Source organism: Condylostylus longicornis, unplaced genomic scaffold (assembly GCF_029603195.1).
Source record: "Condylostylus longicornis isolate FDR11 unplaced genomic scaffold, ASM2960319v2 ptg000135l, whole genome shotgun sequence".
NCBI lineage: Eukaryota > Metazoa > Arthropoda > Insecta > Diptera > Dolichopodidae > Condylostylus > Condylostylus longicornis.
This window is the reverse complement of record NW_026578103.1, coordinates 10,688,033-10,703,306: the sequence shown is the minus strand read 5'-3', so window position 1 is coordinate 10,703,306 and position 15,274 is coordinate 10,688,033. Positions and strand designations below refer to the sequence as shown.

The 15,274-nt window shown below is 22.8% G+C and overlaps 1 protein-coding gene across 1 annotated transcript in view; it reads right to left on the bottom strand.

Annotated features, from left to right (window-relative positions):
- Nucleotides 1-4,577: 4,577 nt before the first annotated feature.
- LOC129615398 (ras-related and estrogen-regulated growth inhibitor-like protein) overlaps nt 4,578-15,274 on the bottom strand; it is a 31,131-nt gene continuing 20,434 nt past the window's right edge. Inside the window, exons 3-5 of the mRNA XM_055530586.1 lie at nt 12,893-13,050; nt 11,569-11,724; nt 4,578-5,166 (exon numbers count right to left, since the gene is read on the bottom strand). Coding sequence (XP_055386561.1) covers nt 4,732-5,166; nt 11,569-11,724; nt 12,893-13,050 — 749 coding nt within the window. The 3' untranslated portion in view covers nt 4,578-4,731. The remainder of the gene's footprint in view (nt 5,167-11,568; nt 11,725-12,892; nt 13,051-15,274) is intronic.

Genomic DNA, 15,274 nt, shown 5'->3' with positions numbered 1-15,274 from the left:
ATGTGGGTGTTTATATGATAAACTCATTTATTATACAGAAATTTAAAAGTAAATCATATTGTTATATTTTCATTTGAATTTTTAAAAAATGTTATACATACTCGTATATGATACATTTAGAAAAACTTTTCATTATTATCCTTATAAAATGTTAATGATATTATTGATAATAATATATTATCCTTGAAAATACAATATTATTATAAAGGACATTTTTTAGGTGTTCAATATTTTTAATCAATAATTATTATAATTAATTTATTTTATTAAAGGTGAAAACTATAAAAGTTGATTTTAATATAAAAACTTAAATTTTAATTTTGTTTCAATTTACTTGTTTTGGAATTTTTCAATGTACATAGCTATTATATGAACACATCATAGTTTTTCAATATAAGGACATTGTTCTTGGAATTTTATAGAAAAATAAAATTAATTTCAATGATAAAAAAATAAAAAATGTTGGATCAATCCAATAGTTTGCAAAGTATTTTTTTCAACTTTGTTAATTCATTATAGGTTTATTAAGAAGTAAAAATTTATTCCAATTTTGTGAGTACCCATATTAATTTACAATTAATTTATAGTAATTATATACACATTTGAGTCAGTAACTATAAATTCTCTAAATAAGTTCAAAGAGAACAACTTTTGTGTGATTTCGTTGTTACCCTTGTACTAGTAAAAATAGTTTTTTTTTTTAAAGGACGATCTACCAGCTACATGGGCATTATATTCAGCAAAAAACGTACTTTTAAACAACACATAGGCATCTTGTACCCTTTTATAAGCAAAAAAACTGGATTTATCTAGGGATAAAAAATAATTAATATTTAAGTTGATTTTTACTTCAGTGCTCTTGTGTGTAGCATCTTTGTTGAATGACTGTACTAAGTATCTAGTAAAAAAGCTACAAATATTGCAGAATAAAATTTTAGTAATGATGTGCAGCCTCCCATTTTACTACTCTACATTGTTATACCGAATTTTGCTATACCGAATTAATTACCATAAAAATATCTCAAATCTTCTTAGTTTTTATGAAAAATGACGACATTTACAAAACCAACTGATTATCAATCTCATCAATACAACATAGCAAAGAGAAATCCCTTACGTTAGTAAGACTAATATTAACTTCCTTTTACCAATAGTATGCCTTAGTATTTTCTTTTTAATAATTGGTTTCATTTAGTTTTAAACTACATACTCGTACATATAATTCACAGATGACAAGATTCGTTATAGCCAATCTGAATACTGTAATAATTAGTAACTTATATTGTAAATTGAATTTTTGACGGTTAATATGCAATAATAATAATAATCATAGTAGATTATATAAATTATTTTTATTATAATTTTTTGACGTAATAGCAATTACCGTTACCTGTTTGCTTTTTCAGAATTTTCGATAAGCTAGCCGTTAATCTCGAACGTACATAATTTTGGAGGTCGAATTATGTATGTTGCCTTATCTGATTTCAACTTCACAATTCAAATTCAGTCAACGTATATGTAATACATGATTTTTATCGTAAGGTTCAATGTAAGTATTTTATGAATAGCTCTAAAGTGCTTTTTATCCAAACTCAATTGTACTTTCAAAAAATATAATGGTTTTTTATCGAGCAATACTTTCATTTTATTTTTACCCCCTAACAGTTTTTTTTTTAAATTTTTTACAAAATTTTTGTTGACAGCTTTTTAGAAAATCACAGACCCTATTGTAAAATTAATGTTATGCCCATTTTACAACAATTTATCCATACAGGAAATTGTTATATTCACTTGAATTTTTTTTTATTCATAGATCATGTATAACACAACTGGTAATAAAATCTAATTTATGTATGTATTTAGAGGAAAAAACAAAAAATTTTATTATCAGCGGGTTAATATTTTCCAATGTAATAAAATTTTTATAAATAATGTAGGAGTTTTTAAATTAATGTATGTATTTATTTTTATACAGGAAATGTTAATAGAAACCGACAATTTATTTATGATGAATACCAATACCTACACATAATTATATTATATTTAAAATTATCATGTTAAAAATATGCCGGTAATAAAGAAAAAACATAGAAAAGTATATTTAAAAAAAAATCTTTGCTCACATTGTTTTGTATCCTTTTTTCTTCCTCACCTTTTGTAACACATATTAGATTAAATTCAAAAGTACAAAAGAGTTAGAGGATGTGAAATTCACCAAAAAGAACAAACTAAATATTTTGATGATTTTTAAATTCGTTTTTTTGATTTACACTGTTAAGGTGAAATTTTGGAAAATCTCGTACATTTACTCTTTAAGATCATTCATTTTTATTTTTGGAACACATTAATAACTATTGAAAGACTAACTTCCATCCCACAGTATATATTTGCTCCAATTATTTATTTAAACTTAATACTGTTAAATTACTAAAACAATTAAACCCCAATATATTTGTTTTAGTAATTTAATCAACCCTCCAGTATAAGTCACCCCCAGTATTGTACTTAAATGGACAATAGATGTATAACAGACAGGACTTCGTAATGAATTAAAATATAACATAAGTATTTCGTATATTCCTTACCGTAACAGATGGTAGCAATTAAACTACACAGATTATCCCATTTGATATCTAAAATTTAATCCTGAATTTAGAGAAAAAAATTTTAATTAAAAACTCTCAATATATTTATGTTTTTTAAATAATATTTCTTTTTAATTTTCAATAAAACTTATGATTTCATATAAAATTAACATAATATTGAACATTCAAAATTTAAATCTATATATATACTATAATGTAATTCAAAATAATATTTGGCCAAATATAATATTAAATATTCTAATAAAATATAATAATAATTAACATTATTTTATAGCTATATATGAAGATAAAATGTAATAATTTATGAAATATTTAAAATTATATTAATTATTTAAAACATAAAATTTAACAAAATATAATCACAGCCTTTTATAAAATCAAAATTTTCCAAGTGATTTTCCGAATCATTTCGCATAATAAAAGTTTCTATATAAATAACCAATTACTTGAAGTCTATAAGAGTAATGAATTTTTTTGCATCGATAAACGGGAATTTTTTCAAAAATTTTAGGAATAACTTTATATTACGATTTTAATTTCTCAGTATTTAAAAAATTTGGCACAATCAGGAAATTCAAAAATTAGGTAGAGAAAGCTACTTTCCAAAAACACTTTTCTAATTTTAATGATATTGATTAAAATTTCTACATTAACTTTTCTACATTAAATTTTATTACCTATTTTTCTACTTTAAGAATTCTTTATAAAATTGTAAAATATTTTCAATAAATTTCATACTAAATTGAATAATGTCTTAGAAAAATAATATTTGGCTTGAGTTTTTTGCATTCTATATTAAAAATTTATAAAATGAAAACAATTTTCTAAACATATGAAATAATTTAAATTCACTAACATACGCCTGATCAAAAACAATGGTAATTACCCTCAGCTACTATTCAACAATAAAAATTAATATTTTATCATTTTCAAATTTAAAACAATACGAGTAATGAGCGTATTTCTTTAACAATAATGGAATACCAGATGTAATAGCAAATGTTATGATATCTAGTAATTCATATTGCACACTATAAACAACAAATTAATTCTACCTATCATGATAAATTATCATGAAATTATCCTAAATCTATACCGGTTAATGATTTTCAGTACTTTAAATTTATGGGAATTAATTATACACATGATTTCTGTACAATTAACTGTAGTTTTAAAATATAAAGTACTATTATTTTGACGGAACAATTCTGCAATTAAGATATTAGCAATTAAGATTTCAGTACTACATTACTGCAATTTTGAAATCAGAGTAAAAATTATTACATTTAAGCAGTAATTCATGATGCTTTACAGGACTATAAGACTTGCGATTAATTTTAAAGTTTTGTAAAAAACATTTATTATTTAATACTTATTTTAGTAATTTTAGAAGCAATTAGGTTACAATCATAAACATCATATCAAAATTTCAAAATTTCACCACTTAAATTTAATTTATATGGAATCGATTTAACAAACATTCATTTGACTTCACATTTTCATTCAATTTCCATCTTTTTGTCATATATATTCTTAATATTTTATTTCTTTCTTAATTTCTTACAAATCCAATAATATTTATATAGCTTTAATTATAATGATTTTGTTATTTTTTTTCACAAGATTTAAAATTTTTTACTTATACATTTACAATATTATATTTTACCTATTAATTTTATAGTTAACAATAGGCCGAATCGAACTCTTAAAGACAAATATTATGAATTTTAATATTCTAGTTTCTTACAATAAATTTTTTATTACTTTTCTAATTTCTGGGTATTATTCTAAGCTAAGTAGTCTTACATTTCATTTTATTTTCTTATTATACAATATTTTAAATACGTAAATCGATATTTAAAAAATTATTTTATATTTTAAAAATTTTTCAGCACTAATTATGAAAATTAATAAAATTTATAAATTAGAAAATAAAAAACAAGACTGCAAAATATACTTAAATTATAATTCCCAAATACCATAATTTTATTTTTGTTAACAATATTGTTACCATCCCCCCCATTATTGTTTCTAAATCTAATAGCAATAAATATGAAAAATGGAAAACCCAGAAAATTTTATTATTACTCGTATATTTTATTACACTCTGTTAATTTCATTTTAATCACAATATACTACCGTTTGTTGTTGTTAATGGTTGTCTTTGTTGTTTAAAACCACGTGATTTATGTAATAATTCACCTTTATGACATGGAACAACAGTACCTTGATTTAATATTGTTTGTTTTGATATTCCATCATTTCCATTACTATTATTAATATTATAATTGCTAGTACTACTGTTACCATTAATATTGCTATTATTACTATTACTGCTACTACTATTACTACCATTACTACTGCTACTTGTTGCGACACCAATTAAATTTCCAATCATTTTCGATACAGAAAATTTTCTTTGTTTAACTGGACGTGTTTTTGTATCGGCCAATAACTTATCAAATGCTTTATATAAATTTGGTGAATTTTCAGCAACTGATATTTCACAGAAACCAATTGAATATGTTGCAGCTAATGAAGCACCTTCCGTTTCATTAACCTGTAAAATATAATGGATTATTTTAAAAATAGACCAATAAAAATAACAAATAAAAAATTTTGATTATTTAGTTTTTTTCTCTGTTTTTCCTCATATTTACAATTAAATGTTTATTCTTCAAGTTCAATGATAAAATAATAATTTATTTATGAAAGTATAAATTTATGATAAAACAAAAAATATGATTTATTAGGAGCGAAATAAAAAAAGTTAAAGAGCGAAAATATAAAAAAAAAATATGAAAAATCAAATAAAATTTTTGTTTTGAACAAAAATAATTAAAACATTTTGAATTTGTTATGTTACTGTACTTGTATAAAGGTTGGATCACATGAGTGTGTACCTAATACATAAAACAAAGAATCTTAAACTTTATTTTTTATAACGCTCTTAAATCATTTAAAAATTTTCTTGTTTAAAACGTTGTTTTCCATTCCTACCAAAATTTATCTAAAATTATTTTGCTTTTAAAGTATGAGTACACAAAATTCCCTACTTTGGGAAATGTTACTGTAGTATTTACTTTAGTAAATTAGTAAATTACTATATTTGTATAATTAAGTTGCAATTCATTTATTTTAGAACAATTTTTTGGAGCTTCTATTTGCGTTTCACATTCACGCAAACTCAATATTCCCTTTACTCAATACCTAAATCTCCTGAAACGCCTAGGTCGAAATAATATCCCAAATTCCCAAATATATGGGAAAATGAACGACATAGGTAGCTACCACTTTCTACTACGGCATACATAAATATTTTTCCTTTCTAATAGAACCTACTCCACTTTGAGAATCACAGGATTAAACAATCGTGGGTAGATTTAGAATATTTTTCACCTGTTTTTTTTTTTAATTTATTTTATTTTTCTATCGTTTTATTTAATTTCTTGTTGTTATACAAAAATATGTGTTATATAAGTGTATATATATTAAAATCTTGTTAATTGTTTAGAGATAATAAAGAAAATTTATAGTAAAATGACCTGCATTTCGTAACACCTTTTACAATATTTTATCTGTTTTTGTATGATAACGTGTTTACTATTTTATTTCGAAAGGCGACAATAGAAAACAAAAATAAACCTTTTTTTTTTTTGAACACAATAATAGATTGTAAGTGCGTGAGAACTTTATAAAATGGAGAACATAAGTACATTGTAAGCTTCGAGAGATTTCTAAAAATAATATATAATAAAATATAGCTGTTTACGATATTGTAATAGAAATGAAAATGCGTTTCTATTTATTTATAAGTGTTATCCTTTTGCGACATTTCCAAAAGATAAAAAAAATATAATTTCGACGCATTTTTGGTCTATTTTTAATAAAAACAAAAAAAAAATACTACCATACTGCAAAGTAATCTGTACATAATGATTAGTTCATTAATAGAAAATAAATAATCGGCTTATAGGATTAACGAATTCAGATCACTCCATTGATTTGCAAACTAGTAAAGTTTCTATGTAAATATTACATTATTTCTGTTATTATAGTGATGTTTTTGAAATCTTTACTCTATTCTCTTAATATTAAAATTTGTCCTTAAATTATTATTGCATACATATAGGGGAAAATAAGCAATTTATGTTGAATATTTGATATTTCTGAATAAATAGATCAATTACCATAAGAACATATAGTCTTCATACTTTTTGTGACTGCTTTTAAAAATTTCCGGTTTTGCAGTCAAATGTTTAATAAAAATAAGATTTACTTATGTAATTTCGCTGTAGAAGATGAAATTTTTCTTAATAGCTACGTTTGTAGAATTAAAAAATCAATTGTTCTTTGAACGTGAAAAATTTTTTTTTTAAAAAATGGCATTTAATAATTAATTAAAAATATATATTTAGAGTTTTGTGGAGGAAATGGGAAAATTAGAACATGAGCATATAATAGCTCCTGTGTCAATTTTAATGCGCGAACTCTTCTTTCATATGACGAGATAAAATATAAAATATTTTTATTTAACGGACTGTGTATATCTTGTTTTACATCTGATATTAACTGGCACGTAATAATCGTGCTTTAAAATTCAAATTCATATAAATATTGTCTAGGCGAAATCAGACCGGGCCTTACTGGCCTAAGTATACTTTACGGCAGGCGCGTTCAGCTAACTTAACATAACCTAAATGTTTTCTTAATTAATACAATATTCAAATCCAATTAAATTGTATTAGTTTCCAAAATATAACTTCATACTACAAATACATTTTAGTTATTCTAATGATAAAGGATTGTATATGAACTATATATAGGTATAATTACAGTACGACTGTAAAATATTCTACAACTTGTGTTTTAATTATAATTATTTTCACGGTATTACAAGATAAAACATAAGGATTGTTTCAAAACTTATAAATCTGCACATGAAAATTTATAAGCAGAATGTTGTTACACGTGTTTAAAAGCAACACGTTTCATTACATAAAATTCATAGATAAATGGGAAAACATTTTTAATATCTAATTAACAAAAAAGATGAAAAACAAAAATGATAATAATTTACAGAAAATCTTTTTAACACAAAAATTTAATAATGACAAGATCCTAATAATTTTTAGTATAGAACTTATTTTCAAAATTCTTTGAATTCTCTTTTTTTTTTTGCTTCTCAAATAGTCATTCAAGTATATTTTGAATAAAAACTGAGAACTATAACAACATTTCTTTTGAAAATGAAATAAAATATGCTCGCGATTTTTATATAAACCATTTTTTGTCTTCTCATTCCAAATTTTAATATTTAATTCCAAACAATATTTTTAATTGGATTAAAAAAATGAATAGAAATTAATTATAATAAGAATTCTTTTTATACAAAACGGAAAATAACCATAATTATTTTTAATGTTATACATACACAACACGTCTGCAATATATACCCAATATAGCTGAACTGTTTCAAAACTGAAAAATACCCGAAAAAATTTGATTTCGTAAGTTTATCATTATAAATTATTGAATTTTTTCCTATTAATATTAAAAACAAGTTTCCACGTTCGTAACTTAGAAATGAGCCGCATGTTTGTTTTTTATTTTCGATTTGGAATTGTAGAATAGGTCATTTTAGTCTGTAGTGAGCCCATTTTTTCGCAAACACTACTATGCAGCCCATTCGAGGCTGCTAAATAAAAATACACACTGAAAATATCAAGCTTTTGATTATTTCAAACACAACTCTAATACTCTAGGATTGCTTAATGCTTATAAATATTTCAAAAACTTGAAATATTACCTACAACTTTGTAACTTGCAGATAAAAATGCCTTAATATTTTTATTATATTCAGAAATTTCAAAATTTTCATTCATAATTTTAAATTACTATGAACAATTTTTGTTTTTTTTAGAAAATTTCTGCTTTAAACTCCTGTGGTTTCTCCCATTATAGTATGCTGATTACTGATGTGAAGTACATATTTTCAATTTGTAAATTTTTGTAACATATAAATGAAATAAACGCAACCACAAAAATGGTATAACAAATTCCAAATATCAAAAATTTATTTAAAAAGCAAATTAAAAATTTTATATATCTCACATTTAGTAAAAATCATAGTTTCACTCGGTTCGTCCGTGTGTCCGTTTATTTATAGAAATTCTTAATTCTTACAAATTTTCACTTAGTTTCCCATTAAGCTCTTTTTTTTTCTCAAAGACATTTTCTCGCAAAACTATTGGTTCCTCTTATTAAGGACAAAGCTCAAAAGCAAATTTATGAACATAGTCTTGAAATTATAGATACCATTATCGATTTTCTAAATATTTTCATCAAAATATACTTCTAGTTTTAATTGGCTTGGCTCAATTACCATCGCATTTATTTTTTTAATATTCCTCCTAAATATATGCAAAAAAATAACTTTGTTAGAACTTCATTTTCACTTTACATAGTCTATCTAACACGAAAACTTAAATCTGCTCTCATATGAAATATGAATTTAATTGACTAGCTATACAATTTTTAATAAAAGGAAGCATCCCATGACGCCGTATTAAGTATTATACACATACATATACATAATATACAGAATATTATAGTCTCATTGAATTTTCACAAGATGTGATTAAAATTATATAATGAGATATATGTATAAATTCATTTTTAAATAAGCTTAGCACGTGTACTTAATTTTTTTTTAGTTTTTTGTTATAATCTCTAAAAACAACACAATTTATAGGGAAAATATCCCAAAAATATAATATTTAATTGATATACAAATATATTATGAACAAAAGAATTATATTTTTGATTGATAAAAAATGAATTGTTCTGATTTTTATTTGACTGTGGAAAAAAATTTTATATAATTTTTATACCACAATTTTAATCACGTAACATTTCAAATGTACCAAAACGTTTTTAATATTCATATTTAATCCCACGATATTCAATTAAAAATTAAGATGAAAATTATATTTTGTACATTGAGTTTTTTGCATATAACATTTGGTTATTTGGTTGGTTGTATTTTTATTTATATAAATGCGGTTGAAAGATTACAATCGAAAATTTTGAAAGCTATGTTTAAATATATATTATTATCCTTTTGATCTCGCTCGACTAACACGAATTTACAGTATTTAAGACCTACAACAATTACAATCTAGTAACAATCTAGTAACTTTAATATTATCTCTTTTTGATTATGTTTTGAATATTTTGAAATTATGTTTTCCTTGATCTTAACTGTTATATCTTTTAAGAATTAAATTTTATCAAAAGAATGTTATCGCAAAAGCTCCCACATTTTTACACTTTCACTAATATTTTTTTATTAAATCAAAATAAAACTTTTCTTTTATTTTTAGATTTTTTTAATATTATTCTGATCATAGTTTCAGAAACATAGTAAGCTACAAAAATCGCGTAACATCATCCCAGAATTTTTTTTAAAAAATTCATTTGTTACTAGTTAGTTTTAATAGAAATGTATAAACTTTCTACAATAAAGTTCACGATTTTATAGCATAAAAACGTCACAAAATATTAATTTCGCACAAATCAATATATATATATATATACGTTTATTTATGTATATATATAAATAGTTATATACATACAATAAAAAAAATCTATATGAATTCGTATACGTATATCTTTTAGATTTATGATTCTTGTTGTCTATATACCTTGCTATCATTCAAATATCAAAGTTTTATCAAAGAATTTAGCAAATTATTGCATATTTCATTTAAAGTGACCATAATATTTCAAATTAATTTAACAGATTTTTATAAGTCAAACAATTTTGTACAATAAAATGAATTGAATTAATGACAAAAAATATTTATATTATAGGAGAATTTAAATAGTAGCCCCAAAAAGTGTGGCTCAATTTGAAAATTTGTGCTGGTCCTTTTGTATAGATTTAATAGATTTTGTATAGTTTTTAATAGAAGAAAATGGTCACTATAAAATAATCACTATGTTAATTTGCCACTATAAATATTGCGAAAATTACTTTCATATTACCAAGTTCATATATACAAGTTAAATTAGCTATATAACTACTTTTATTAATTATTTATTATACCCATGAATTTTAATAACTTTCTAATTATTCTCTAGATTTTTTTTAGATTTTATTATATAGCCTTGTTTATTAAATAATGTCAAATTGACGGTATGATTTAATGATGTTTTTATGTAAAACAATATTAAAAAATAATTTATACATATACACAATATGTTTAGTTTTTTATATAAACAAATTTTATTATTCTCAAATATTTAACCCATTATTTAATATTATTTTAATGCAAAAATTTTTAGGAGTTTTTAATTTTCTTAAGTAATTAAAATGTTTTTTACAAATTCTATAATCACGTACTTAACTTATAATATAATCGAATAAGTACAAAGACCTACAAGTCTAAAAGCTAAGGATTTTTTTATTAAATCGAAGAAAGCCTGAACACATAAATCAAAACGCGCCTAAACTTATGCACAAAATTTCTGAAAAATAGTTTTTAAAAGGTAAATAAAATTACATTGTGGAGCCTAACGAGTTAAAAACTTAAATAACTAGCGTGTACTCATAAATAGACATCATTTCTTTAATATAATGTTATATAAATCATAATTATAGTTATGTATTTATGAATTAAATAATGGTTATATACAATGCAGGTAAATATTACCATTAAAAAGCAGTCATTAAAATAGTATATTGAAATTTTTACAATTAAACATTAGTTCAATTCGAAAATCAGTAAGTCAGTTTTAAATGAAGTAAAATTATGCAATAATTTTTATTTTATCATTTATACATATAGAAATAATATTCCAAACTTTTTAATTCAACAGCTCTATAATCAAAATTTTCAAACTATTTCAGAATAAAAACCAAATACTAAATTTCAAATCACAAATACTTTTTACCTACCTTTCTTAAATGATCCAAATCAGCTTTATTTCCAACAAGATATGATAATGGAACTGTTTGCATTGATTTTATTTCAGCTAATGATCTTCCTGCATATTCAAAACTTTTACGATCTGTAATACTATAAACAATAACACAAGCATCTGCCCACTGTACCTGTACAAAATAAACATGATATTTAAAATAAAAATTACTTTCTTGCCTATATACATATTAATATGTATATACATACGTAACATAAATATAAAAATAAATTCTTTATTTTATTTCGAATATACATAAATAAAATGTTTATAGCTTTGACCCAATATAAAAATTTAAAAAAATTAAAGTACCAATAAATTATTTAAATATTGGCATTAAAATTCAAAAGTAACTTTGATCTTGCGTTTGATTGTGGTAAAATTAATCTATACATATAACCTTTTCTCTATTATACTACATCATTTTTCACTGTTCTATAAACTTGTATGTGTTACATAAGGCGTTAATGTACAAACAATACTACTATGAAAATTTCATTCTTAAACCCAAATAAATTAATTGTTTTTCTAATACTTGGGGCAAATATTTCTAACCTTGAAATTTAATTTTCTAGTAGTGCGCTAATTTAAAGTTATTAATTTCAAATTAGTGAAAGTCTGTAATTTATAAAACAATGTTAATTGTATTGAAAAAAAAATATTGAATTTTTGATTTAGTTTGAATATTTTGAATGTTCAGAACTAGAAAAATTAAAAACGTACTCGTATAGGGATGAAATTTTTGAGGAAATTCCTGACTTTCTTTGATGTCATGTAAAAAATACTTTGGCATATAAATTGTATATCTATGCCATTTTTGAAAATTTCTAATGAATATTTTTCCGAGCACAACTCTTAACATTAAATTAAATTTTGTATAAATTTATGGAAAATAGCTTTTTCCGAAAGAAAAATTATGAATGGCCTACTCATTTTAAGTACAAATTACAAGTGACCGTAAACCTCATTATTAATATTTTCAAATGTAAAGCTCATTTTATTTTGACATTTACAATATTCTAATTTATTATTTTCTATTATCGTATAAGCGAATTTAACAAAACATTCCTGTTTTGTGTACCTTACATGAAAGTAAATCAGTAAAAAAGGAGAAACAAAGAAAATTTTTCAGAGAGAAAATCTTACTGTCCTTGACATTTCATTTTTTAATTATATTAAAATGTTTTTGTTTTAGAAATTCTAACAAAAATCATTCAGCGAGCATCTTTAATTTAAATAAAAGAAATGTATAACAATTTTTTTTTTTTGTAATGAAATTAAATTTATTATATTTGATTTACCTGTTCTGTGGGAAATTCATTTTCATTTTCGGATGATATGTCAACAATTTCGATTTCAATTATACCACTATCTAAAGATATTGTTTGTCTATATAATAAGTCTGTATTTGATCGATATTCGCCAATGAAACGCTTAGTTAAATATCGAACAGTTAGTGCTGAAAATTAAAAAGGAAAAAAAATTAATTATATTATTATAAATTATTAGTATTTTTTTTTATTATTAGTTGAAATACAAATAAAAGATTAATGCTTTTTAGCACTTTTCCAAAAAAATTTTGAAAAAAGTTCTTATCAGTTTCACGGGTCCGTGGACCCGTTTACAAAAATTTTGAAGATAGAGAGCTGAAATTTTATATGTACTTAGATCTTTACTAGAAACTTATTTCTATAGAAAAAACTTTTTACCTATCTCCTCCGCTCTAAAAATTATAGCTTCTCAAGGACTTGCAAATTCCATTTTTTGACTATATGTTTTAAAGAGATCACAAACATTTTCGAAGTTTTGTTAGCGCAGAAAAGTTGTATCGAGTTTTTTCTACCGCGGTACGGTATAATTAAATATCAAAAAAAGAAAAAAGGCTGCTAACATCAACCGTTATCTAAAACCCGTTTTTTCGAAATTTAATATGGTTTTTTTTTTCTAGACCATAAGTTGTAGGAGTCTGAAATTTTAGCGACTTTCACTAGTTTTTATAAAAGGAGGAAGATAACGGTAAATGTCATACCATCAAAAAATATGAGTATTTTTCTTGACTCATGCAATTAACCCTTAAATTCGAGTATTACGTTAACGACTCTTTCAATTTTATTTTAATCTAATCTAAAATGTATGCAATATTTTTGAAATTTTTCATGTATCGATGAAATTAACTTAAATAACGTAAAAGCTAGATTGTTTTTAACTAGATTTTTACTTGAACTTTTTTTTGTGAAGGGGAATAGTGGTAATTTAAAAATCTATGGTTTGATATATCTTTATTTAATTTTTATTTAAAAATTGTAGAGACTCATTATGTAAAACCCAATTTTCAAATTAATTCTGTGTTAAAATCAAAAATATTTAAACATTATGATAAGAAAATTCAATTTTTGCAAGCAATTTTGACATGCAAATGCTCTTTTTTGAACAGGAATTCATCAATAGAAAATTTAATCCAAAAATCAATATAGCACCTTATTCAACTTTTTTTTTGATTTGTTCTTCTTTTATTCTAATTTAATATAACCTTGGATGTATTCCATTCATATATGAAATAAAATTATTTTATCAAGCAAACTGGATAAATCGCGTTATTCTATATATAAATATGTTTAAAAGCTCGATGGATATTTTTTGGCCATTGCTCTTTTTGCTTAAAAAATTTGCAAACTTATAATTAATATTTTATATTTTATTAATATAATATTTGGTATTATTTGGAACAATATTTTATTTATTATAGCCGCTAAACAAATTATCAACAAAATATACTAAATTGATTTTTAAAAATTTATCGATGATCATACCTTATAACAATTTCGTATTTTTTGTTCTTATTATAAAGGTGCTATTTTTGATCTGAACAAAGTTCGTATAATATTTTCGTACTACATTTATCATATTTTTCAAAAAGGCAGCAAGCATCATAATTTACAATAATTTTTAAAATAAAGTACATTACAATATTTTTAAAATTTTTATATTTTGAAAGAAATGCCGCTATTTATTTTTAATTTCCTTATACGTAATTAAATTCATTATTTTTATTAATTTCATTTTACTTTAAAGAAATAAAAATCTTTTCAAGTTTTTTAATTCAACAATTTAAAAATGTCACATTATAATATCGTATTATATTTTGAATTACGTCAATATGTAGGTAAATATAAATTAATAATAATTACTAAACGATAAAGAAAATATTTCTCTCTCATTAATATTAACTATACACCAAAATAAATATGTATAAAATTATTAAACGTATGTACGCATTAAAGAATGTGTACATATATACATATTCTGCAAGGTAAATAATAAACACTCTCCTGTTCTTTGAAATTATAAAAGAGAACGATCAAATATATGACATGTACGATATACGAAATAAGATCAGTGGTGTTACTTCTCATGATTTTATATACGATCTTGAAAATTTTGGCAAATATTTAGAATATTTTATGGCATAAATGCGTTTATTAATTATTATATTCTATTTATATAACAAAAATTTATTATGTATGCATGTACATATTCTTCATACATTGTATGTGTGCTATTAAATTTTCTTTGGAAAATAAATAAATCTAGGGTAAACTAACATTATTTTACAAATTAAACAACAAAAAAAAAATTCCCTTTTTTTTCGGCATTACCGACAATTTATATTTTAATAGATAAAA